Source organism: Diadema setosum, chromosome 20, assembly GCF_964275005.1.
Source record: "Diadema setosum chromosome 20, eeDiaSeto1, whole genome shotgun sequence".
In the NCBI taxonomy this organism is placed as follows: domain Eukaryota; kingdom Metazoa; phylum Echinodermata; class Echinoidea; order Diadematoida; family Diadematidae; genus Diadema; species Diadema setosum.
Window position 1 is genome coordinate 12,466,330 of NC_092704.1, and position 25,861 is coordinate 12,492,190.

The following is a 25,861-nucleotide window of genomic DNA, read 5'->3' on the forward strand; positions in this document are numbered from 1 at the left end:
TTTAGAGTGCGTACTTCCCAACACTTCCCATCATGGAGCTCTATGGTATAGGTTACCATCGTCCGACCACATAGGGACTTCTGATAGTATTATATCAGTGTTTGAATCTGAAAATTACTGCTTGTTCGATCACAATGACACGGCTGACTCAAGATTTCGGACTGACCTTCAAAACTCCACAGACCACCATACACGCCTCCTGCTTGAAATCTCGCACATCATGCCTACAGATTCTGGCCAGTACATTTGTCAGACATTTGATTGCAGTAATCACACGTGGGGACCTGTAAGTGTTGATACGACTAATCACAGCGTCCGTGTTTTTGACTGTGATTGCTTTTTACCTTCTATGACAGATCAGGCGGGAAACTTGGCAAGCATCACTTGTACGCTTTACGGATTATTTGCAGATGAGACGGAAAATGTAACTGTCCGCATTAACAATGATACCACTCAGGGATTTATTCACAATCACACCATACACTTCGAGAGTATGTTCTTTGCTAGTCGGTATGGTCTAGTAACGATTGAATTTACGACATCTCAAAAGTTGGTTATCCCATGCAGCACGAATGCCAGCAACCCTTCTCCAGAACGTACTCTATTGAATACAGAGAGAACGGCGTTGCCGATTGATACAACTGTCTCTACGACTACGGTAGACACAGGCCCGGTTAATGATCAAATCTTGTTGCTACCATGGATCGCTGCCGCGTGTGGAGCAGTGCTGGTTATCGTGACGACCCTGCTGTGTTGTGCCTGTCGTCGGCGAAAGCGGAAACCATACTATCTCAGACGCCTCCGCCTTAGCAAGAGGAAAAGCGGAACGTTCGCTGGAGCCTCAGATGATGCTGGTCACCTCGTGGTGGAGAAGGATGCAAATGAGACCAGCGAAAAGACCGAACGTGCACCAAAGGATTCCAGTGGCAACCATCTCCTTTCAGGAAGACGCGATCGCATCCAATCCATGGATCAAGATGATTGGGTTGAGGATGTTTCCTTTGATGGCAACTGGATCGACAAGGATAACAGTTCAGCTAGCGACACGTATTTGTAGTTCGTTCCCTTTAATTTCCGTCTATCTGTCTATCCTTCTTTTCCTATCCTTCCTTTTTCAAGTTTTGTTTCTCTATCTTTCCCTGTTCCCCACTTTTTTTTCCTCTCGCTGAAATCCAGCGATATCGACAGTAGTCTCATTTCCAGTCAAACCAATGAGTTTGTGTGAGGAGTACGTATTTAAAAAGAATTACCCGGCAATTCTCAATGTATAAAAGGCAAATGATGTCACAGCAATAGCAAGAGTACATCTGATATGATGTACAGCATTACTGCTGTATCATGAATAGATTAGATTTCTACTCCATTATTTTGCACACTAGACCACTCAGCGAGGAAAACTTGTCTTCACTCTATCTTTCACTGATGCTCACTTGTAACGCCTTTATAGTATCATATGATCAGAAGGGATTTGATATAGATTGTCAGAGGTAAAAATGTCAGGTAATAATATTGTCAGAGGAAAAAAAATGACTTTAAAAATTCACAACTTTTGAACGGATTGTCCGATTTTCCTCAAACTCTCACTGATGTGTTCTACTGATATTGCTGCATTCACGCAACCCACATGTCTATGAAGGTGAACTTGTCCTTTAATCATGTCAACGGTAGAAATGTCAGAGGTGAAAATATCAAAGGTAAAAATGCCAGAGGTTAAAATGTCCGAGATAGATATTTTAGAGGTAAAATGTCAGAGGTAGAGATGTCAGAGTTAAAATTGTCGGGGGTTATAATGTCAGAGGTAAAACATATCAGCGGTAGGCCTAATAATGTCGCAGGTAAATGCAGGTAGAACAGCAGAGGTAAGATGTCAGAGAATGTCAGAGGTAATTATAATGCCACAGGTAGATATGTCAGAGGTAAATATGTTAGAGGTAAAAATGTCAGAGATATAATGCCAGAGGTATAATTTCAGAGGTGTAATATCAGAGATACAAACGTCAGAGGTACAGGTGTCAGAGTTACACATTGTATAGGTAAAAATGTACGTGTCACAGGGGAAAAATTCACAGAGGTTAAGATGTCGGAGGTAAAAATGCCATAGGTGAATATGTCAAAGGTAAAAATTTCAGAGGTGATGATGTCACAGGAAAAAATGTCATAGGTAAAAGTGTCAGAGGTAAAAAAAAAAAATCAAAAAAAAATCAGAAGTGTGAATGTCAGATGTAAAGATGAAAGAGATAAATATGTCACACAGTCTCAGAAGGAAGGGTGTCTGAGTGCTTACATTTAATATAAAAAAGGCGGTAACTCATTACGGCAAGAGGGAGAGAGAGAGAGAGAGAGAGAGAGAGAGAGAGAGAGACATTGATTCTCTATGAAAAAGAGTTGTTTATTACACCATGGTTTTGGTGTGTCAAGCGACCAGAAACAATTGTTAGGGTGGGTAAGACGCCTCACACAGTTGTCGCGGACCCCCCCCCCCCTTTGGCTCTTTAATCAAAATAAAAAAAAAAATCGGGAAAGCAAATCACATAAACCCATGAGTTTCGCCAGGTGTGTCTTCGCATTAAATGTCTTGTCTGGGAGCACTGATTTAAAAAAAAAAAAAAAGATGATCAAGATATTACATTTCATGCATGTGTGTAGGTCTGTTGTACCACAAAGCATCCTACCATATACATTTTTGCAATAAAGCCTAAAATATAAGGAGATATCACTATTATTCTCAATAAACCATGTATTGTAGACGGTTTTCATGGTCAGGAAACTTTTTTTTTTTTAAATTTAATTACTAATTCAAATTACTAATTCAAATTTTTGCAGTGGTTGTTTCTATTCCCAACTCACATTTTAGAACTACTTTAAAGCACGAATGCCGGGTTTTTGTTTCATCTTCAAAGGGTAAATTATGCCTTTAATGCGAAGATTGAACATTGACCCTTGACATCAGCCCCCCCCCCCCCGCTCTATGACCAGCAGCTTTCCCCATCCCACATCCTAGAAAACGTTATGCGGCCCCTGTAGATAGACCTATTTTTCCTGGAACCGGCGACATGGTCCGTCAATCGCATGTTGCTTAAAGACATGTACCGGGGAGGTGGCCACCTCCTTGCTAGATCACTTCTTAAATTGCCTATGTTATGCAAATGTATGCTGATTAGTGTTGATTTATACGATACCCTCAACATCACCTACTGTATGTGGCGATACTAATATCTAGATACATGCCATATATTGTAAAATAATTTTCTACTATTTTTCTTCAGATTACTACGATACGCAAAGACAAACAAACTTCCAAACCAATATTCTGCTGGTAACCTCTTCTGTCAATCATTGCTAAAGTACTTACATGTTTAACAAAATACATTTGAATGCACCTTCCAATAGACTGAGAATGTGTCCGGCTTACTTATGTGACTAACATGTAAGGGCTGAAAAATAGTAGAGCAAACTATTGTAAAATATGAAACATATCCAGATATTTCGTTTCGCCACATAAGTGATGATGAGGGTCTACAAATGTCCATGCTTCTGAGAGTAAGAGAAATATGTGGCTGGTAAGACATACTGTTCAAGAATGTAAAAACATATCGGGCAATTAGAGTCACGAATCAACTGTTTTAATGCCGAACGTCATATCCGCTACAATCAGGTCATGCAATCGATACTCTGCATATCATGGGGTTTCAGGCACGCTCATTTCATGATACTCTCATTAACGTGAGCAAAATCAAAACAAAAATTAGCAAAAGGTTAAGTCGCCAAGCACAGAAATGTTATTTCTGGGACGCGATAGGTTAAGCGTCTGTTATCGAGACTTGTTAGTAATAGTAATTTTGCTAAACCTTTCTCTTTTTGACGAACTTTGGTTCTTAAAGAGGTACTGGAAGCAGAGAGAGAGATAGAAATTCTTGTATGATTGGATTTGATTTACTGGTTCCTTTATTATCATTATACATGTATACATTGTACATACATTGTTGTGGCATACATATTCATAAGCATAAGTTATTTACAAAGTATTTTCCTATACATTGCCTTTACAATGTACAGTAAAGTGAAGCAGCAATAGAATAAATGATACAGAAGGGCTCACTTAATCATAGCTTGATTTCCATGCAGTCCTCATTCATAATAAATATGGGAAAAATAGGAGGGAGGGATGACTTGCGCAAAGATGGGATAGAAGAAGGGAAAACGTATAAGGAGAAGTCTGTCTGCATCACTAAAGAATTACACAAAGTTAGATCACCTGGATCACTGATCAGCAAGGCGTGACAAAATATTTTATAACCGAGGTACCGTATAGTATAGGAAGTATAAAGTAGATATTTCCATGAAGGAAAAGCAGTGCACTATTGTTAATAAGTACATGTACTTTCAGTAAGAGTGAAAGCACAATTATGAGTACTTTTTCCAAAGTGCTTTACCGTTTGATTGGAATTATTTAGAATGTCTAATAATCTACAATATGAATTGATGATGTAAGTGTACACTGTTTACTAGTGTGACTTGATCTCTATGTGCACTATAGACAGACGCATGGAGAAAGCAAAATAATAGTGTTTATATGCACAGGAAGATGTGTGTCTAAGTTTTGTCATCCATCCATAGCCTGCGTATCGGTGTGCCATTAAGCAAAGACGGCCATTGAATGGAACTTGGCAATTACTCTCGCCCTGCCACGGTCCTTTCGGGGCAAGCTACGAGGGCTTGTTGCTTGTGAGGATTTTCAAGAACGCAAGATAGTTTTCTGCTGGTGGACAAGTATTGTTGCGAGTTTCGCGTGTGTCTTTCCTGGTGGACGCGTGCTACTTACGTTCTAATTACGGACGAGATACACTGTGAACATGGTGAAGTACTAGGTGTTACAAAAACATTTTCCATTTTTGATCGGGTAATAGTTCAAAAACTATATATCAGATAACACTGACATCGATATGAGCAACAGCTGTACAATTTAGTTGGAGGTGATTTGAATATGAAAGCATGAATCAGTGCCATTAAATACATGATTGATTTTAAAGTTTGGTCTCAGATTTTGCTCTATTTTCAACCCTCTGGGCAAAACTTTAAAACTACCCAGGGGTCAATTGGAATGTATGGGAGTGTGTGGTTAACACCCAGACAATGGTCCTGAACAATGGCCAGGGTTTGAATGCTCTACTACATATTCATAAGAAATTCAACTATATCACAGCTATAGTATTTATTCATCCTGGAATGTAGAGTATGCAAGGACTTGAAAACATGTGCGTGCATGCATTTTACCCTTTACCGGTACCATGAATTTAGACTAGCAGTGCCCAGAACAATCCATTACTCACATACACATCATTAGTTCTTGTGTAAATTTCAACTTTGTACAGAGGGTTCAAATTTGACCACAATCTGGAACATAACGTTAGAATTAATCATGGATTTAACGAAACTGATTCATGCTCTCATATTCAAATCACCTCCAACTAAATTGTACACCATTCAGCTTTTACTTTATATCAATGACAGTGTTATCTGATGTATATTTTTCAAACTATTGAGAATCAAAAGTGGGAAATGTTTATTTGTAACACCTAGTACCTGCGTTACAACTGCTTGTTACCTGCGTGGAGTGGCCTGCGAGATGCCGCCGCTATCAAGGGCCTCGTACTGGAATGCTCAAGGGCCAGTCCACCTTTCCTATCAAGCCTTGTTTGTGGCTTGCGATGGGCTTGTTACGGACAACTACGGGCGAGATATGTGCTAGGAACTGTCATGTGCGGGCCATTTGCGGGGACCTCCGGGTGGCATGAATAAGTGACAAGGCCTTTTGTAAAGGTACATTCAAGAAAAATTACGTATTTGCTTTTACTTAAAAAAAAAATCACTGTCTACTCATTTCAAGTCACAATCATATTATTCAAGCGAATGCCCACATTTATTCATTTCAATTTATTCATTCATTGCAAGTCTTTACACAGTGTGGACTGATTGGTATAAATGTATGCATATGAAGAGCTTCATCAACCTAACTCCATTCTTGTTAAGTTGAGATAATTATTTGCGATTAAAGCTGCTAATTACCCCAAAACAAAGACGAAAGTACATGATATTCTTAATCATAACATGTAGAATATTAAAAATGTTAAAGAACAACAACAAATTATATATAAATATGAATATAGATATATATATATATATATATATATATATATATATATATATACATACTTAAAGTGAAAGAAATTAGACTTGAAGCGGACGTTGCTCTCGATCTTGTTCTCCCTGTTACTATCGAGCTTTCGGCCTGTCATCAGAACTACCAACAGAACAATATGTAAATGGTATGGATGTGCCATGTTGTATAATGCAGTGTCATATAATACGAATCTTCTGAAGTATTACTTTTACATACACAAATCAATTATTTAATTCAATACAAAAATACAATCTAACATCATCTCATCAACAGAAATATATTCTATATCAAAAATTTTAAAAAAATCAAGTCTTATAACAAACTCCTGAAATATGATAATCATACTTTACCTTCATTTTAAAGGTATTAGCCCACATTTGTAAACCTGCAGCAATTGGTCTCATAGTTAGCATGGAGTTTGGGTATGATTGCAGTAACACCTGTGCAAAATTTCGTTCCAATTAGTCCATTACTTTCATAAAAATAAATGAAAATGCACCGTAATCCGTATGCATGCGTATAACGATCGCTAGCTCCGGTCCACGTACGTGTTACATGTACAATGTACGGAGCTATAGCCCGCGTTCGTAATTCGATTTTGGGTCGGGTTGACCCGGTTTGAAAATTGATTTTAAAACTATGATTTTCTCTCTTTTATCGAATGGTATAGACAAAGATCGACAGGTGAGGTATGTTACTGTTATAACTTGTACTTGAAGTCATATTGGACCTGTTTTATGCAGTTTTGATTTTCGTGGGTTTGCAAATGTGGGCTAGTACCTTTAAGCGTAATGATTACAAACAAAATAACATTTCTGTATGCATACACATATATGCATAGGCATATATAAATGTAATATATTCATACATTATGTCTATATGCATTGCACACTTATGCATACACACACGCACACACACGCACACACACACACACACACACACACACACACACATATATATATATATATATATATATATATATATACATATATATATATATATATTTATATATATATTATGTATAACAACCTCTGAAATGTATCAACTTTTGAATCAGGTGTATTGACAACAATAACATTCGTGAATTACCTGGGACGTGTATAATTTGACGCGATGTCCTGCATCACAGCACCGCGTGCTCATCTTCTGTCAACAAAATTTTACAATAAATAATACTCAATCATAATACCTGTTATTTTACTTATGCAATCAAACATACTCATCATTAAAAAAAAAATCGCGAAATCATTTATTCCAAAATCCATCATACACCATCATACATATCATTCATGTAATCATACGCGCAACATTACTCGTATATCTTGTGGGCATACAACAAGTATCAGTTACATACGAATGAGATCTCATAATGAATACAACAGTTGCGATATATCTGAACTGAAAAATACTAGGGTGTTTTACTTGCATTTGGCTATATATTGTGTCCTGCGTGGTCATGGCTGAGTGTTCTGCTGCGAGTGTTCTGCATAAGATAGACAAACATCAAGTATAAAAAAAATGCAAATCTAAAATAAACTAACTGCCGATCTTCCTCGGGGCTCTGATACTTATTTCTCTCTTACTCAAAGTTACTTATTAGTATTCCTTTACGTGCATGGTTCATTCATGCTTCTTTACCAGGGTTGTTCATTAATTTGACTAAATATAGACTCAACCATGTCTTTATAAAGTGCAGAAATACAAAGTGCAGAAAGTTCGTTGAATGTCTTTCTTTAACATATGATTCATAAATAAACATTTTGTCATTCTTGAATCCGCTTGGAAAAATGTTAGGGTATTAAGTAATGCAAAAATTAATGCAAGCACATAGACACAAAACGACATACATTATACCCACGCGTAATAAGCACACGCCAACACGTACCATACACATCCTTATTGACGAAATGGAATACAATCCTATAATCTGTGTGTTATTGAAGAAAAAAAAAGTATTTTCTCCTTTTGTTCGGTGGGCCACAGCGTCATCAAGATTAACCATGCATAAAACATATTTGTAGAAACAATTATCATTGACACGAGAACACTCAAAGGCAGAAAAAAGAAAGGAACAGAAGAAAAAAATCACAGATGCGAGTACTTATCTTCCGCTGGTCGTGACAGATCAGGCCGTGCACTTTCCACCCTCATAAGGATACAGTATATCTGCTCGACAAAAATGCTAATTTGCCCCCCCCCCCCCACACACACACACACACAGACAAACAAATTTCAATTTTCGAAATGACGAACCGTCATATTTGGATTAACGAGCCTTAATGTTGTGTCATTTTCGAATTAAGGAACTTAATTTCATTTTCGAATTATTGTAGAACCTTCGGAACTGCGGACTTTACTTTTCTTCGGATTAACGAACATTCGGAATAACAACTCTTCTGCACTCTTCTTCTTTCATTTTCGAATCAGTGAAACTTTGGAATAACGAAGCTTGGGAAGAACGCCCTAAATGTTCGGATTATCGGGCCTTTTGTTTTGTTCTGTTTTTTTTTTTTTTCATTTTTTGATTCGTAACAAACCTCTATAAAAGAGGAATTTTGTGTGTTTCGGAATAATGAACGTTGGGAATACAGAACTTTATTTTCTTTTTGTATTAACAAACCTTCGGAATAACGAACATCACCCACAATTCGTGTACATGTGCATACACTGTCATTTTTTTCTGTGTTGCCCAATATACTTAACAGCAAAATACCAAAGTGTTATTTTTAAAACTTATCCCACTAACACATTCATTTGCATGATACCAGAAAAAAAAAAAGTATCCTCTTGCACATGCATACTTACCTTATCTTTAGACACACAATTAATCTCACTTGGTCTGCAGAGAGTTCATAGCAAGGTATTTCTTCCGCGTAATATTTATAGAATACTCTGGAAGAGATTAAGTAGAATACTCATTTGCATAGATCATGCGAATTATTGAAGCTAAAGCTAAATTAACGCTTCGCAATCCCACTAATACATGACAATAACAAACGTAAGCCTATAGCCTGACATCTTGACTTCTCCAATATCCGTACCTTGTCCCCAACAAGTGTTATTGTATGTTGACGCGAAAAGACAACATGCGTATAATTAGGCTACAACCCATTCATGTCATGAACTGCGGAACCCTGAGACATGCATTTTTAGTGACTACAAGGGCAGTCGATATAGAACTGCACTTGAAACAGAGTGAAACATGAAACGCTATTCCTCTCTCCATAAACAATGAATCTTGCAACAGGTTACAGATAAAGAAAATATGAGGGCGGTTCAGCTGAATAGATTTCCTTATATCTGTTTTGTTATATTCAGATTATAAAGCTAGGCATTAACTGAGCGGTTTGTAATATTGTTTAGTGTTTGAGTTCATGAGTTCAGTGCGTGTCAAAAAAAAAGGGGGGGAATCGAACGTTGGGGACAACTATTTCATAATTGTCATCAACGAAGAGCGCAATATTGGTTGTGATGAAAGGGTAACTCTTCCTCTTACCATTGATACCTAACTATGGTGACAAATGTCATGCACGACTGAGCACATGAACTATCTCTTCAGTGGCTTTAAAGGGAAATGAAACTCAAATTGAGTGAATGCGGTAATATTAGTAGAACACATCAGAGAAGTTTGAAAAAAAAAATCGAACAATTCGTTCAAAAGTTTGAATTTTTGGAGTTTTGGTGCCGCCAGCGCTGGATGAGAATTCTGCTACTAGCGTCACATACGGAAAATTACATCAAAAAGATATAAAGAAAATTCCACTTTTCACTTTCCTATCATACTAAAAATGCACTAGAATAATCTTTTTTTTTTCAGAAAGCATGGGATCATTTTGACCCTTCACATGTGTCAGTAACAAGTCGAGAGAACGTGTATTCTTTTACTGATGTTTTGTGGAATATGTATGTGGAATATGTTGAATACACACACATACACACGCACACGTGCTCATCCAATATATATATTCGTTTCATTCAGCAGTATTCTCGTTTCCAACAATGATGAAATTTATTATAGTAAAATATTTACATCCACACAGTTATGCAAATGTTAATCAAAACAACATTGAAATGAAGAAAATACTTCAAATGAGTACAGTTAATACTCTGACTTTAATGACTGTAATGAAATAAAGTTATCGGAAACGGAAAGGACTAATGGAAAGCAAGGCTTTTAATTCACGGAACTAATAAGACTAAAGCAGATTGCCTAGAAAAGAAAAACAGAAAAAAAAATGAACAAGAAACTTAAAATACGTACACACACACACACACACACACACACACACCATGAACAGCTTTCTTGTATAAATGGATTAGCTTGGAAGGAATAACAGGAAAAGACACTATTCTTTGAAAACTCGTAATATTTCACAACGCATGATAGTTTTAGACGTGTTAGACATTTAATTTATGCTTGTTTTGTTTTGTTTTGTTTTGTTTTTTTGCAGGCGGTGAATAAAACTAACGCACACGATTTCTCAAAATGACAAATCATTTTCTTCTGTAGAAAAATAACTATTGTCGCTGTTCAACGCATTGTGTTCTTCTTTTTATGATATTCGATTTTATACGGGTAACGCACCACACAAGACACGTCGATGAAAAAAAAAACCCACACACATATTACCAATTTCACGTAATTTAGGGCGTCTGGGATTGGCTAGATCCAATATGACCTACAATAAAGTTCCATCCATCGGCAGGTACTTAGGGTTATAGGATTCGGGTATATATTCATGAATTCGCCTCAACCATCTCGCATTTACTCGCGTGACATCACGAGAGAAGCTTTTAACGGAGAGGACGCGGAATCCGTGGCAAGACTTGACGCACTTAACAGAATTTCTGTTTGAAGAACTTGGATAGCTTCCTCAAATAAATCACTGGAATTAACAAGGTAAGATCACTGTATAGCTAAAACATAAGTCATCTCAGCTCCAGAAAGCAGTAACTTCCTTAAATTATCTACAATTTAATCCCCTCTGCTTTACAGGTGATAGTAAGTTTACTATGGCAAGTAAAGTAAAAGTTAACCATTATTTGCTGAATTTGTACATACGCGAATAAGATTTTACTTCGCGATCATTATACGAAAACACGCGCTAGCACACATAGACACACACATACACACAAATCCTTATTTATACCTTTATTATCTTCTCAGTCGTACAAACTAACTTGCTGACTGTTATCAATATTTTGATGAAATTTATTAATTTTTCCACTCGTTTCATTAAATTTTATCACCAAGTTTCTACTCAATCTAGAGTTAAGTGAATGATGTTGCTTGCTTCTCAGTTTTAGCTGTTGTGTTTGATGGTTTGTTTGCTTGTTTTATGTATCTTTGTGTGCATGTGTGTGTGGGGGGGGGGGTAAACCTTTAAGAGTATTGATACCAGAATGGAATAGAAGTGGCACTGGATAATCAGTAAAATGTATAAACGAGATTAATAAATTCTTCGGAATACCATATTTATCTGTTTTTATGTGACCCTGCATCACAAAACCAACAGAAAGTTGCCAGACATGGATTTTTAGTTGGTTAAAAGCAGATTCTGAAAGAGCAGACTTTAAGCTTTAGATGATATACAACTCAATTCAAATGGACTCTCTTCACCAAGTATTTGAAAGAAAGCACATAATTCTGGAAACGTGTGTACTGAGGCTCTGAAGTAAAGGGTCTATTCACGCACTTAATCTTGCCAGGGCGTGCCAGCCCTGTAATGAATGTGACAAAAAGCAGGATGAAGAACACCATAGCAACCACAATGAAGGGATTATGAGACTGCGCTGATATTTTGTATGCTCCATTACACATTCTACCTATAACAAATACCGACTTTCAGAGCGGTAGCATTATCCTTCAAAAGTTATTAGAGTGGAAAGTAAGGAGTATGTACAGGATTTTCAAGAAATGCAAATGGGCTTCTAAGACCTACCTATAATCACACTGTTCCACAAAAAAAAAAGTGTTCTAGAAAATTGCTAACACCACGATTTCCTATTCTTTTGATGATCCCAAACTTTATAATAGTTTTGAAGAAGAATTGCTCTTAAAAAAGGGAAAGCTCAAGAATGACTAGGTTGACCTGTTTCACCTATTTTGAGCCCTCACGTAAAATCTGGTGTGCTATACTTCTTGTTGGTTTCCTGTTTCACGGTCAATACAGCATGTTAAAATATTCTTGAACAGCTCTTGTAATCTTTTTTTCTGCTGGTACATATTCGAACTTCAATAGGTCGAAACAACACAGCATTTTTTAAAGTGTGGTTTCCATTTGTAGATATTTTCAGGCATCAAATAACAATGTCTGAACTTAAAGAGCCAACAGTTCGTGGGCATCGGGATCAATACTATGACAAACAGTACATTTTCTCACAGACATTCCAATTGAATCTAACATGATAACAGTATAAGTACCGGAGTGTCTCAAAGTCGAATTAAAGTGCAGCATTTTCTGCCAATGTCACTAGCATTAAATCCGGAAAACCGTCAAAAAAGGCAACATAGAGGGAATTTCAAAATCACCTCATTTCACATTTTCGAGACAAATCGAGCTTGAAAGACCACACCATTAAATTCAGCCTTTTTATCAGTGTGAACACATTGTCACAGTTTGTTTACATTGTCGACTGTGAACTCTGTGTCGAACACTGAACACCCTGTTTACACAGTGTATATGGCTGCGTTTATCATCTTTCCCCAGTTTGAAATGGCTTTCCATACCCGCAATCAAAAGCCGTTTCCAAAGCCCTTTGCAAACGCCTTCCAAAATAAGAAAACGAAAACTGGCCTTGTCACTGCGCAGCTGCATTGCGCCGTTTGACCAGAGGATTAGGAGAAGGGGTCTTATATACAGCGGCGTGCGCAGTACAAAGCTGTTTTAAAACGGCATTGTGTTTATCTCGCTTCTAGAAACACGTTTCTGGCTGAAACCTGTTTCAGAAAGCACAAATTCGTGGTTTTCAAAAAGGCTTTCCGAACCCCATAATCAAAACAGCTTTGCGTTTATCATCTCTAAAAAAACAATCCCTGAAAGCAGTTTGATAAACCTGTTTCTGCCGAAAAATGTGTGCATTTTGTGACTACACTGCTAAAACACACACACACACACACGCACATACACACGTTTATAAAAACGCTCTCGAGAATATTAACCTTGTCTTTCACACTACATTCTTGCTAGCAGTGCTGATTTCTCCTTCCTTATCAGGGGTAACATACGTGGTGACGGACTTTCTTTCATTGTGTACTGTGTACGTTGTTTTGATGCTGTGCGAAATATGATCATTCGCTGGTTGATTGGTTATTGGTTAATTTTCAAGTATCATCCAAGATGGCGGACGAGAGGGAATTAACAAACGGGACAGCGGAAGAGAAGAAGTTGACAAACGGGACAGCGGAAGAGAAGAAGTTGACAAACGGGACGGCGGGAGAGAAGAAGTTGACAAACGGGACAGCGGGAGAGGAGAAGTTGACAAACGGGACAGCGGGAGAGAAGAAGTTGGCAAACGGGACAGCGGGAGAGAAGAAGTTGACTAACGGGACAATGGAAGAGAAGACGTTGACGAACGGGACAACGCCGGCGCCCCGAATCGTCACTAACACTTACAAGGGCATTGCATTCCCCCCTCTCATGAAGCCCGAGATTATCGAAGGGGTCCAGTCCATGAAGTTTCATTCAGATGATATCATTATAGTCACCTCTCCGAAATCAGGTGAGATCATCCTATCAATCTATATCGTCAGCCTTTTATACTAAAGAATCTTGGTCTTTTGTCGGCGTCTATTCTGTTTCTCTTTTTTCTTCTTCCTCAGTTGTTTGATCATCGTCTCCTTCCCCTCATACGTTGTAATGTTTCTCTTTTCCTTATACAAAGTGAAGAGAAAGGGGAGGGCGGGAAATATGCTCTTTATTGTTAACACAAATCTGCAAAACAAATCAATGTTTTCTATTTAGGAAAAAAAAAACCCTCCAAGTGTAGTTTGATACTTTCTTATTCTAAAAAAAAAAAAAAAAAAAAAAAAAAAAAAGAGATTGGCCAATAACTTCTGACGATAGAGAACATCCTGACAAACATTACATTAGGAAAGTCTGTCCTTGTCACATCGTCACCTGACGAATAAAGTAGTGCGTCATTTGTGTATTGCACAAAGATACCTATTTATTAACAATCGTAAATCTCATGCATACCTTTTGAGGCGGTAGCAACGTTGATGTGGAGCAAGATGTGGGTAAGGAGGTTCAAGAGATGGAGTGACAACAGTGTTATTCCCTTTGATCCCATGTTTGATGCCGCCACTAAGAAATATTTGAAGTATGTGCTAAACTGGAGCTGCCCCACAGATGGGAAGACAATATTGATTCGTGTGGCATTGCATCATGACTCGTCACTCTCAATGAAAGCTATGTCTTTATGATGCTAATTACTTTTCGCTGTCCCTTCTTATGAAACAGGAGTGGCACACAAAGGTACACACAGGGATGTGCGAATAAAAATTCCACGAAAATTGATGAAATAAGAATTAAAATTCCCAGACTTTACATGATTTTACACTAATCTAACATATAAATGAATAAAGAACTAAGCTTGAAGATCATACCATATCAGTTTTATTTGTCGGAAGTGATCGGAAAGATGATAAAATCGACTTTCCAGTAAGGGTGCAGTTCAAATATTTTCACAATGTACGTCTCGGATTCACACTTTTTGACATAATCCTAGAAAGGAGTTACTTTCTTTTTTGTATGCCTTACCATCAGCTGAAATTTAATATCCTTAAATGCAAAAACAAACAAGATATAGCCGACTTTATGTGAGCGTTCCAAATGAATCATCTCTTTTCTCGGAAAGACGGCGGCATCGAACTCCGATCATCAAAGTCACAAATGCACCTGTGGAATTCTTTTGTACGTCAAAAGAAAACTGACAGCTGTTTGAATATTTACAGCCTGTTGGAACGACCATTTCTCAAACCTCCTTGGTAGAATCAACTACTGTGAGTTTTGTAACCCACTCTCGTCTTTCCATGCTTGTAATATCTAGCCATGTAGCCAAAGGATATCATTTGATAAAGGTTATTTCTTATTACCGTTAGACAGGAATCCACGAACAAAAATGTTATAGGTGTGAATGTTCTTCAATTTGTCTCCCTCTGGAACAAATACCCAAGCTCCGTAATTCCGACATTGTTATGTTAAGTAGTCCTAAGTTCATCGTGTTACTGCCGGAAACTAGGCAATTATACACAGAACGTGTAATGAAAATGTGTAACGTGATAGTTTATCACCATTTTCGCACCCGTTGTAGAGATATCAAGGCATTCCTCGAATATCGTTCATTTTCCATCATCTTCTCGTCTGTGCTGATGCTGAATTCTCCTCATTGCGTTGATTGTAGATGAAAACAACATCGACATATTGATTTGATTCATTTTATTCATTACTGTACCTTACAAAATAGTGTCATTCCTAGGGGAGATATTCTGAGTAACCATGACAAACATCTTCAAACTATAAATTTCCCGCTTATTATGTGTATGTTGAAGAAGACACAAAACTCGACGCCATGTTTTCGATAAGCAGAAAATGTTGCGACGAGGTTTCCCACGTTTTGAGCAGACTCTCTATAATTATGGCAACCGGAATTTGCCTTGCATGAAATCTGTTGCGAATTATCAAGTCTCGGAAGCAACAGGCTTGGACAACTCTTTTTCTACTCCAGGCACCCACTGGATGGTCGAGACAGTGGGTCTTCTCCTAGCCGACGGCGTGTGGGAGAACGTGCGGCGAGCATCTATGAAGCATCACATGGAGGGGGGCATGTGCAACAAGGACACGCTGAAATCCAGCTCGCCAATCAGGCCTTTCTATCGAGAACTGGAGAAAATGGATTCTCCCAGAGTGATGACCTCTCATCTACCGCTCCACCTCCTACCGCCAGGAATCTTTGAGGCCAAAGCGAAGGTAACCACTGGTAACATTCCCCTTCTGTCACAACCTCCAGGGGGGCATTTCATGAAGCATTTTGTCCTACAAAGTTGTCGGACGAATTTGCTCTTATCCAATCAGATGCAAGGATTTCAGTAGCTTGTAACAGTTTGTCAGAAAAATATCCGACCAAAATGCTTCATGTTTTAATGCCCCAGGTGTCCTTGTTAGTGCAGTAATGATAGCAGGTAACATTTTTATATGTGATAAGAAACAGAGCTGATGAATGTTTCATGTACAATTTGATTATATTCCCTGTGGCATATCACCGAATTATAGGGAATGTACATCCAAATATCTATCTCTGTCTCTCTTCTTCTTCTTCTTCTTCTTCTTCTTCTTCTATGTGGCATACAAATGTGATGTGATGCGATGTCAAATAATGTGATGGTGTAATGCACGCTTTGAATTTTTTGTTTACTCTTTGTTGGATAAAAAAAAAACAATGAAACTGTAGTGAATTGAACGGAAGAAATGTCGGTGGTTACAGTTCCATATTCCAAAGGTTGGTTAATCCGAAGGCTGGTTATTCCGAAGGTTTGTTAGTCCGAAAGTGAAATAAGGTTCATTATGCTGAAGATTCGCTAATCCACAAATTAAATAAGATTCGTTATTCCGAAGGTACTAAGTATGGTCATTCTCAACTGTTTGGATTAACGAACCTCGTTTTATCATCAGATTAACGAACCTTCGGATAAACGAACTTTATTTCATTTTCGGATTAACGAACCTTTAGAACAACAAATCTTATTTCATTTTCGGAATCACAAGCCCTCACAATAACGAACTCGTTTTCATTTTCAGATAAACGAACGGGATTTGGAATGTGTGTGTTTTGGAATAACGAATTTTATTTCATTTCGGATTAACGAATCTTTGGAATAACGAACATCATTCATGACGGTCTCGCTGCACATTGTTGTTAATCCGCAGGTCATATACCTGGCGAGGAATCCTAAAGACGTGATGACGTCTTTCTTCAAATTTGTAGCTCTTACCCCGCAGAGCGAATTTTTTACATGGGACAGGGTTCTGAAAAACATCTTCACCGATAAAAGTAAGAGAACAATGCAATATTCTTCACGCTTCACGAATATGAATAATAATCTTGATATCGCGGTAAGATCGGCGATCATAATTCTATGTAGATTTCGTGTCGTGTCGTGTTTTTCTTTACTTGATTTTCCAGATCCCCAGGCTTTCAAATGTACTTCGTTTATCACATTTTATTTCGAAAAGACCTAAAAAGAATATGGATTAAAAGCATCTGGTAATTGTTTGAGAAGCTCTGATGCGAAGTGTGCGCGCATTGGAGAGGAGGGATTTGAACGTTTTGTGATGTATGCATTTCCTACTTCATAATTTGTCATTCCTTACAGCTGTGACTTTTATGTACGAACTCATTATATCACTTCTTGAAATCTATGTCCGATCCGATTTGTTCCAACACATACATGTATTCCTTTTTCGTGTGTATTCGACAATATGAACATTCAATTCTGAATGCGCTTTAATATAATCTTCTTATGAAGTTTGGAATGTGGAAAAATAAAACTAAAACACCCCAAACACACGATCAGACAAAAACACAGACACATATGAAATATGCGGACAACCAAATGATTATCTTACTTCGAGAAACATGACTTTAAAGACGTGTTTTGTGATGACAGGATCAATTCATCGTAAATACTGTCGCTTTTGAATAAATGCGTGGTATTCTTCAACAAAAGCCTTAACCGGGTTCCAACATGAACTATAGCAATAGTATAATTTTTCCTGCAACATTCTTGATCTATAACTGTCGAATTTTCCCTCCATTTCGTCATCCAGACAGCTACGGAGCTTGGGACAAGCATGTCTTGTCATACTGGAGAGTCAAACACTTAGAGAACATCATGTTCTTGAAGTTCGAGGACATGAAAACGGTGCGTATTTTGTATGAAATTAATAGTATTCTTCTTCCTGTTACCCTTCGAAAACAAAGTAAATTCAGTTGCAATGAGATGCCTCTTTTGTTTTGTTGAAACACTTACCCCAGCGTATATTTTACCCATTAAACTTGTTAGCTCGGGTCATATGCATTACCTGAGTTATAAACGGAAGCATTGCTAAAGTCTATAGACAAAGGAATTAAAGCAACCAAAACAAAGGAATGGAATTTTGATAGATAAAGACAGATTAAAAGAGTTCGTTCATATTTATCTGTTCACTCATTAATTTATTAGCTTATTGATTTTCTTAGAAACAGCGAGCGTGCGTGGCAAGTATAGCTAAATTCATCAACCACCCGGTATCCGGGGACGTACTGGATGACGTCATTTCAAAAACCTCAATCGAAGGAATCAGAAAAGAGATGGCACGTCTTGAAGAGACCTTGGAAGATGGTAATCAGTATGGCAAAGCGTACGGCACTGTCAGTTACTACCGGAAAGGTGAGAGTATTATTAGTATTATTATCATTATTATTATGATTATTATTATTATTAGTAGTAGTAGTAGTAGTAGTAGTAGTATTATCGTATTCATCATTGTAGTCGTGATGAAGGGAGAGCTACGGGGGGGGGGGGCAGAGGGGAACTACTGCAACGTAAGTTGGAGCTCTTCCTTCGACACGACTTCTTGTATACAATGCAGCACCCATCACGTATACGTGGTCAAGCCAACTTCATTTATGTATTGATATATATATATAAATATATAAATATATATATATATATATATATATATATATATATATATATATATATCTTGATCTTGTTATGATAATCCCTGTAGCAGCTCGTCGAAGCTAAACTGGGATGGGCTGTGCGATGACGACGTTGGCCGACGGTGCTTGAAGTGCTATTATACAGATGTAACTATTTACAATAAAGTGTCATGTCATATATATATGAAATATATACAAAAATAAGAAATGTACATATTATTCAATAAATTTATATGTAGGTCTTTCTATTTTACTGTTTATCGTCGATACGCTGTATGGCATAAAGATGATAATTATAGACCATCAAAGGTATCAGTAAAAATGGTTTCATCTAAAAAAAGCCTTGTCAGCTGAGTGCTCTTACAGTTCTTTCAGAAATTCAATCTATTGATCTATCAGGTACCAATTTAAGCGTTTCTCGTCAAGGACATGGTAGGGTAAAATATATTGACCAAGGATACAAGCCCATAGTCTCTAAATCATTAGGCAACAACCTTATCCCCTGTATAAAGCGTATAGTTATACAAATTACTGTACGATCACTTCCGGCTGTCATGGCTGTAGAATAATTATGGTTTACTGAGCTGTTTGCTGAACCTTTTGTGAATACGAAATAGCACGTAAAAGGTGGTCTTTATCTGAAAAATTGCTTTACACCCTGCCGTATAACTGGAAAGCTCAAGTAAACAAAGCAAGTGATTTAAAAAACATGTACACTATATCTCAGCTCTCTGCCTCAAACAGATAACATGTGTCAAAATATGTGAAATGTTTTAACGCATAACAACTTAACGGCATTCTTGTTAATTTGAGATTTCCTATCAACTAGAATTACAAGATAGATCGAATATTTCTAATAATACGCTTTAAAGAATATCCCTTGTTATGTAACAAGTGAGGATTCACTTGAAAGATTACATTTTGTTCTATCCGATGATGATGGACTCACTTTAAAACAAAAAAAACCAACAACCGCTTAATCCCTTTTTGCGATAAAAGTCTTCATATGTTGTGTGTGTGTGTGTGTGTGTGTGTGTGTGTGTGTGTGTCAAACGGGGTAGGAAGAAAAATACGATTGCGATGAATCGACAGAGTTTAAAGTCTTTTGAGCTCATTGGATGTAAAGTTTATAAAGTAACAAGAAAAGAATGCATAATTTCTGTCTGTAAGCTGAAAGCTTGTTGCACTAAAAAGCTGTTGGATATTCATCATGTCCTTTAAAGTAGTAAAAAACAATAGACATTTCGTTTCAAACTGTGAACCTGTGGTTAAAAGAGAAAGCTACCTTTTACTTTAGTATTTTCTTCACTTCTTCTACCCTTTTAATGGTCTGTCATTCATATTAGATAGCCCCCCCCCCCCCCAAGAGTGATTATAATTTTCGAAATGGTTTCAACTGATATAAAACTTCATGACCAGACCAGTAATTTGATTCTCACTAGTAAAATAACTCGTGAAGTTTCCTCGTGTGACCGGAAAGCGCCGCTCGTTACAAGTTATCGGTCATCGACTGTGAAGAAAGACACGATCTTCCATAAAGAAAGCAATATACTTAGTTGATTGATAGTACCCACTCTTTTTCTTTGCATAAATATAACTTCACAGTACATGAAACTCGTGAGTCTACGTGATTGTTATCTCTTCTATAATTCTATTGCTATTTCTAAGTCTAAAACTTAATGACCCACTTTTATTTTACACAAACTACGGCTGGGAGAAGAGAGATAGCAACGGAATGATACTAGTGACAGTACGAAATACAACAAAAGACAGCCTGGGGAAACGCACGAAACTAACGATCCCTATTATGGCTTTGTTCTGCCTTGGTTATTGTTCTTGTGATCGGATAGGAATCATCGGTGATTGGAAGAACTGCTTCACCGTGGCACAAGTGAGCGATTCAACAGGGAATTGCAAAAACGACTCCACGGGAGTGGGTTATCATTTGAATTCGAGTAACAACTGTCCTCCCTCCTCCAGCTCCCGAAGTAAACCTGAAACATGATTGCTTCAGAAATTCAATTTATTGATCTATAAGGTACTAATTTAAGCGTTTCTCGTCAAGGACATGGTAGGATAAAATATTTTGACCAAGAATGTAAGCCCACGGTCTCTAAATCATTAGGAAACAACCTTATTCACTGTTACAGTATAAAGCATAGTTATACAACAGTAATGATCACTTCCAGCTATCGAATATGGTTTACTGAGCTGTTTGCTGAACCTTTTGTGAATACGAAATAGTACGTAAAAGGTGGTCTTTATCTGAAAACTCCAAATTGCTTTACACCCTGCCGTATAACTGGAAAGCTCAAGCAAAACAAAGCAAATGATTCAAAAAACATTTACACTATATCTCAGCTCTCTGCTCCAAACAGATAACATGTGTCAAAATATGTGAAATGTTTGACCGCATAAAAAATTAACTGCATTCTATTTAATTTAAGATTTCCTATCAAAGCTACTACAAATCACCTAGAATTACAAGATAGATCGAATATTTCTAATTACGCCTTCAAGAATCTCCCTTGGTATGTAACAAGTGAGGACTCACTTGAAAGATTTCATTTTGTTCTATCAGATGATGATGGACACACTTTCAAAAAAAAAACCCAACACAACCGCTTAACCCTTTTTGCGATGAAACTCTTCATATGTTGTGTGTGTGTGTGTGTGTGTGTGTAACGGGGTAGGAAGAAAAATACGATTGCGATGAATCGACAGAGTTTGACGTCTTTTGAGCTCATTGGATGTAAATTATACAAAGTAACAAGAAAAGAATGTATAATTTCTGTCTGTAAGCTGAAAGGCGTTTTTTTTTTTTTTTGCACTAAAAAGCTGTTGGATATTCATCATATCCTTTAAAGTAGTAAAAAACAATAGGCATTTCTTTTCAAACTGTGAACCTGTGGTTAAAAGAGAAAGCTTCCTTTTACTTTAGTATTTTCTTCACTTCTTCTACCCTTTTAATGGTCTGTTATTCATATTGGATACCCCCCCCCCCAAAGAGTGATTACAATTTTCGAAATGGTTTCAACTGATATAAAACTTCATGACCAGACCAGCAATTTGATTCACACTAGTAAAGTAACTCGTGACGTTTCCTCGTGTGACCGGAAAGCGCCGCTCGTTACAAGTTATCGGTCATCGACTGTGAAGAAAGACACGATCTTCCATAAAGAAAGGAATTTACTTAGTTGATTGATGGTACCCACTCTTTTTCTTTGCATAAATATAACTTCACAGTACATGAAACTCGTGAGTCTACGTGATTGTTATCTCTTCTATAATTCTATTGCTATTTCTAAGTCTAAAACTTAATGACCCACTTTTATTTTACACAAACTACGGCTGGGAGAAGACAGATAGCAACGGAATGATACTAGTGACAGTACGAAATACAAGAAAAGACAGCCTGGGGAAACGCACGAAACTAGCGATCCCTTTTATGGCTTTGTTCTGCCTTGGTTCTTGTTCTTGTGATCGGATAGGAATCATCGGTGATTGGAAGAACTGCTTCACCGTGGCACAAAGTGAGCAATTCGACAGGGAATTGCAAGAACGACTCCACGGGAGTGGGTTAACATTAGAATTCGAGTAACAACTGTCCTCCCTCCTCCAGCTCCCGAAGAAAACCTGAAACATGATTGTTTCAGAAATTCAATTTATTGATCTATCAGGTACTAATTTAAGCGTTTCTCGTCAAGGACATGGTATGATAAAATATTTTGACCAAGTATGTAAGCCCACGGTCTCTAAATCATTAGGCAACAACCTTATTCACTGTTACAGTATAAAGCATAGTTATACAACAGCAAATGATCACTTCCAGCTATCGAATATGGTTTACTGAGCTGTTTGCTGAACCTTTTGTGAATACGAAATAGTACGTAAAAGGTGGTCTTTATCTGAAAACTCCAAATTGCTTTACACCCTGCCGTATAACTGGAAAGCTCAAGCAAAAGAAAGCAAATGATTCAAAAAACATTTACACTATATCTCAGCTCTCTGCTCCAAACAGATAACATGTGTCAAAATATGTGAAATGTTTGACCGCATAACAAATTAACTGCATTCTTGTTAATTTAAGATTTCCTATCAAAGCTACTACAAATCAACTAGAATTACAAGATAGATCGAATTTTCTAATTACGCCTTCAAGAATCTCCCTTGGTATGTAACAAGTGAGGAATCACTTGAAAGATTTCATTTTGTTCTATCAGATGATGTTGGACTCACTTAAAAAAAAAAAACAACCGCTTAAACCTTTTTGCGATGAAACTCTTCATATGTTGTGTGTGTGTGTGTGTGTGTGTGTGTGTGTGTGTGTGTGTGTGTGTGTGTGTGTGTGTGTGTGTGGTGTGTGTGTGTGTGTGTGTGTGTATGTGTGGTGTGTGTGTGTGTGTGTGTGTGTGTGTGTGTGTGTGGTGTGTAACGGGTTAGGAAGAAAAATACGATTGCGATGAATCGACAGAGTTTGACGTCTTTTGAGCTCATTGGATGTAAAGTATATAAAGTAACAAGAAAAGAATGCATAATTTCTGTCTGCAAGCTGAAAGGTTTTTTTTTTTTTGCACTAAAAAGCTGTTGGATATTCATCATGTCCTTTAAAGTAGTAAAAAAACAATAGGCATTTCGTTTCAAACTGTGAATCTGTGGTTAAAAGAGAAAGCTACCTTTTACATTAGTAGTTTCTTCACTTCTTCTACCCTCTTAATGGTCTGTTATTCATATTAGATAGCCCCCCCCCCCAAGAGTGATTACAGTTTTCGAAATGGCTTCAACTGATATAAAACTTCATGACCCAGACCAGCAATTTGATTCACACTAGTAAAGTAACTCGTGACGTTTCCTCGTGTGACCGGAAAGCGCCGCTCGTTACAAGTTATCGGTCATCGACTGTGAAGAAAGACACGATCTTCCATAAAAGAAAGCAATTTACACAGTTAATTGATGGTACCCTGCTCTTTTCTTTGCTTAAATATAACTTCCCAGTACATGAAACTCGTGTTTCTACGTGATTTGTATTTCTTGTATAATTCTATTGCTATTTCTAAGTGTAAAACTTAATGACCCAATAGAAGTTCAGAATAAAGAAAAGAAAAATACAAAGTAAACATTTCTATAAAACGAAAACGATCCTACTACAGACGTTTTGCTCCCGTACGCTATCAAAATGATAGTACACCAATTAGTATTAGTGACAATCAGAACTACCTATATACAGAGCCACTTTTATTGTACACAAACCAGGGCTGGGAGAACAGAGATAGCAAGGGTATGATATAATAATGACAGTACGAAATACAAGGAGAAGACAGCCTGAAGAAACACGCAAAATTAACGATCCCTTTTATGGTTTTGTTCTACCTTGGTTCTTGTTCTTGTGATCGGATAGGAATCATCGGTGATTGGAAGAACTGCTTCACCGTGGCACAAAGTGAGCAATTCGACAGGGAATTGCAAGAACGACTCCACGGGAGTGGGTTAACATTTGATTTCGAGTAACAACTGTCCTCCCTACTCCAGCTCCCGAAGAAAACCTGAAACATGATTAATACCTCACTTCAAAGATTCCAGAACCTGATGCTCACATATTGAAAAGACTGTTGTATAGACAAGTTAATCTTCATTTATCACCGTTGTTTTTTTTTTTTGTGGTTTTTTTTTTTTTTTGCTTCTTTGGTATTTTGTGGAGGTCATATTTTTTTTAAGTTATATACACATGTATATATATCATATATATATTTTAATATGATATCTATATATTTATATAATAATATGATATCTATATATTTATCCGGTCGCTTGAGATACACACCTCGTATGCCTGGCTTGAATAGCGAGCAGTAGTTTTGGAAGGTTTACCCTTTGAACAACCTTCTTTTTTTTTCCAATTTAAATATGTATTAAATCACTCACTAGATATCCACATTTGTCTGTACTGATTGTAACGTATTTTCTTTAAATCATAAAAAATCATGTTTTCTTTTAAAGACTCGTAGAAGGGTAACTTCCTGTATGGAATCTCATGGATTTTTCAAGGAAAAAAATGCAGGATTATTGCAGTGACTACAGTTGCGTGGACATGTTACCCAAATATGCAAATTTCTGTTGCACATTAACACATGTCCGAATACTGGGTAACGTAATGTTATAGTCTAATTGAACAAGGATACTGCAACCCTCAAAATATCTATGATGTGCACTTTAAGTTCAGTCGGATATATGAAATTGTGGGTAGGATGATTATGATACGTTTAACAAAGCCTGACAACTTTGATTGGTCTGGCTTTTTACAGGATTCCCACACAGCTGTACAGTAATTACTTGTGGTATTAGAGTTGTATCGTAAATTTCAAATTCAAATTCAAACATAAGGATGGTGGGTGGTTGTGTTTTTCGTTATTGTTGTTGTTTGATGTGTTTTCCCTGAACATGTCGACTTTTTGGTTAGCATGTAGTAACATTATTTGAAGAACTGACCAAAATGAAATGTGTATGTAATATTATTATACCAAAGCAATACGTAAACATGGTAAAGTTAGATATAGAATACTGCCCTATTTTGGCAAAAGAAAGCAAGTGACATTTTCATGGATATTGACTTTTGTTATTGATTTGGCATATTTGAGGCATGATCTATTTAACTGAAAATCCAAAAGTTACAATTTTGGCTCATTTCTGAGATATTTGGGTGGGAAAGTCCACAAACTTGCATGAAAAAAAAATGGCAAAAGGAAGCAAGTTACAACCTCATGATATGATAGTCGCTTCCTTTTGCCAAATTATTTATATTTGCACACAATCTAAAATACTTCGGTAAAAGGAAACAAGTGACATCCTTATGATAATTATGATTGTCACTTGCTTCCTTGTGCCATTTTATTTTATGTTTGCTACAAATCTATAATACTTTGGCAAAAGGAAGCAAGTAACATACTCATGATGACTGTGATTGTCACATGCTTCCTT

The 25,861-nt window shown here is 37.1% G+C and overlaps 1 protein-coding gene across 1 annotated transcript; it reads left to right on the forward strand.

The window, feature by feature from the left end:
- Positions 1–13,521: 13,521 nt before the first annotated feature.
- Positions 13,522–24,394, forward strand: LOC140243424 (sulfotransferase 1A1-like). Its single transcript, XM_072323103.1, has 6 exons — positions 13,522–13,903; positions 15,911–16,152; positions 17,110–17,233; positions 18,010–18,104; positions 18,422–18,611; positions 24,285–24,394. The coding sequence occupies exons 1-6, from the start codon at positions 13,522–13,524 to the stop codon at positions 24,392–24,394; spliced, it is 1,143 nt and encodes a 380-aa protein (XP_072179204.1).
- Positions 24,395–25,861: the final 1,467 nt, after the last annotated feature.

Bases quoted from the DNA above. Each gene is read 5' to 3' on its own strand.
- LOC140243424 (XM_072323103.1), top strand. From the start codon at position 13,522: ATGGCGGACGAGAGGGAATTAACAAACGGGACAGCGGAAGAGAAGAAG. The intron at 17,234-18,009 runs GTAAGAGAACAA...TTCGTCATCCAG, and splicing joins AAACATCTTCACCGATAAAA to ACAGCTACGGAGCTTGGGAC. The intron at 18,105-18,421 runs GTGCGTATTTTG...TGATTTTCTTAG, and splicing joins AGTTCGAGGACATGAAAACG to AAACAGCGAGCGTGCGTGGC.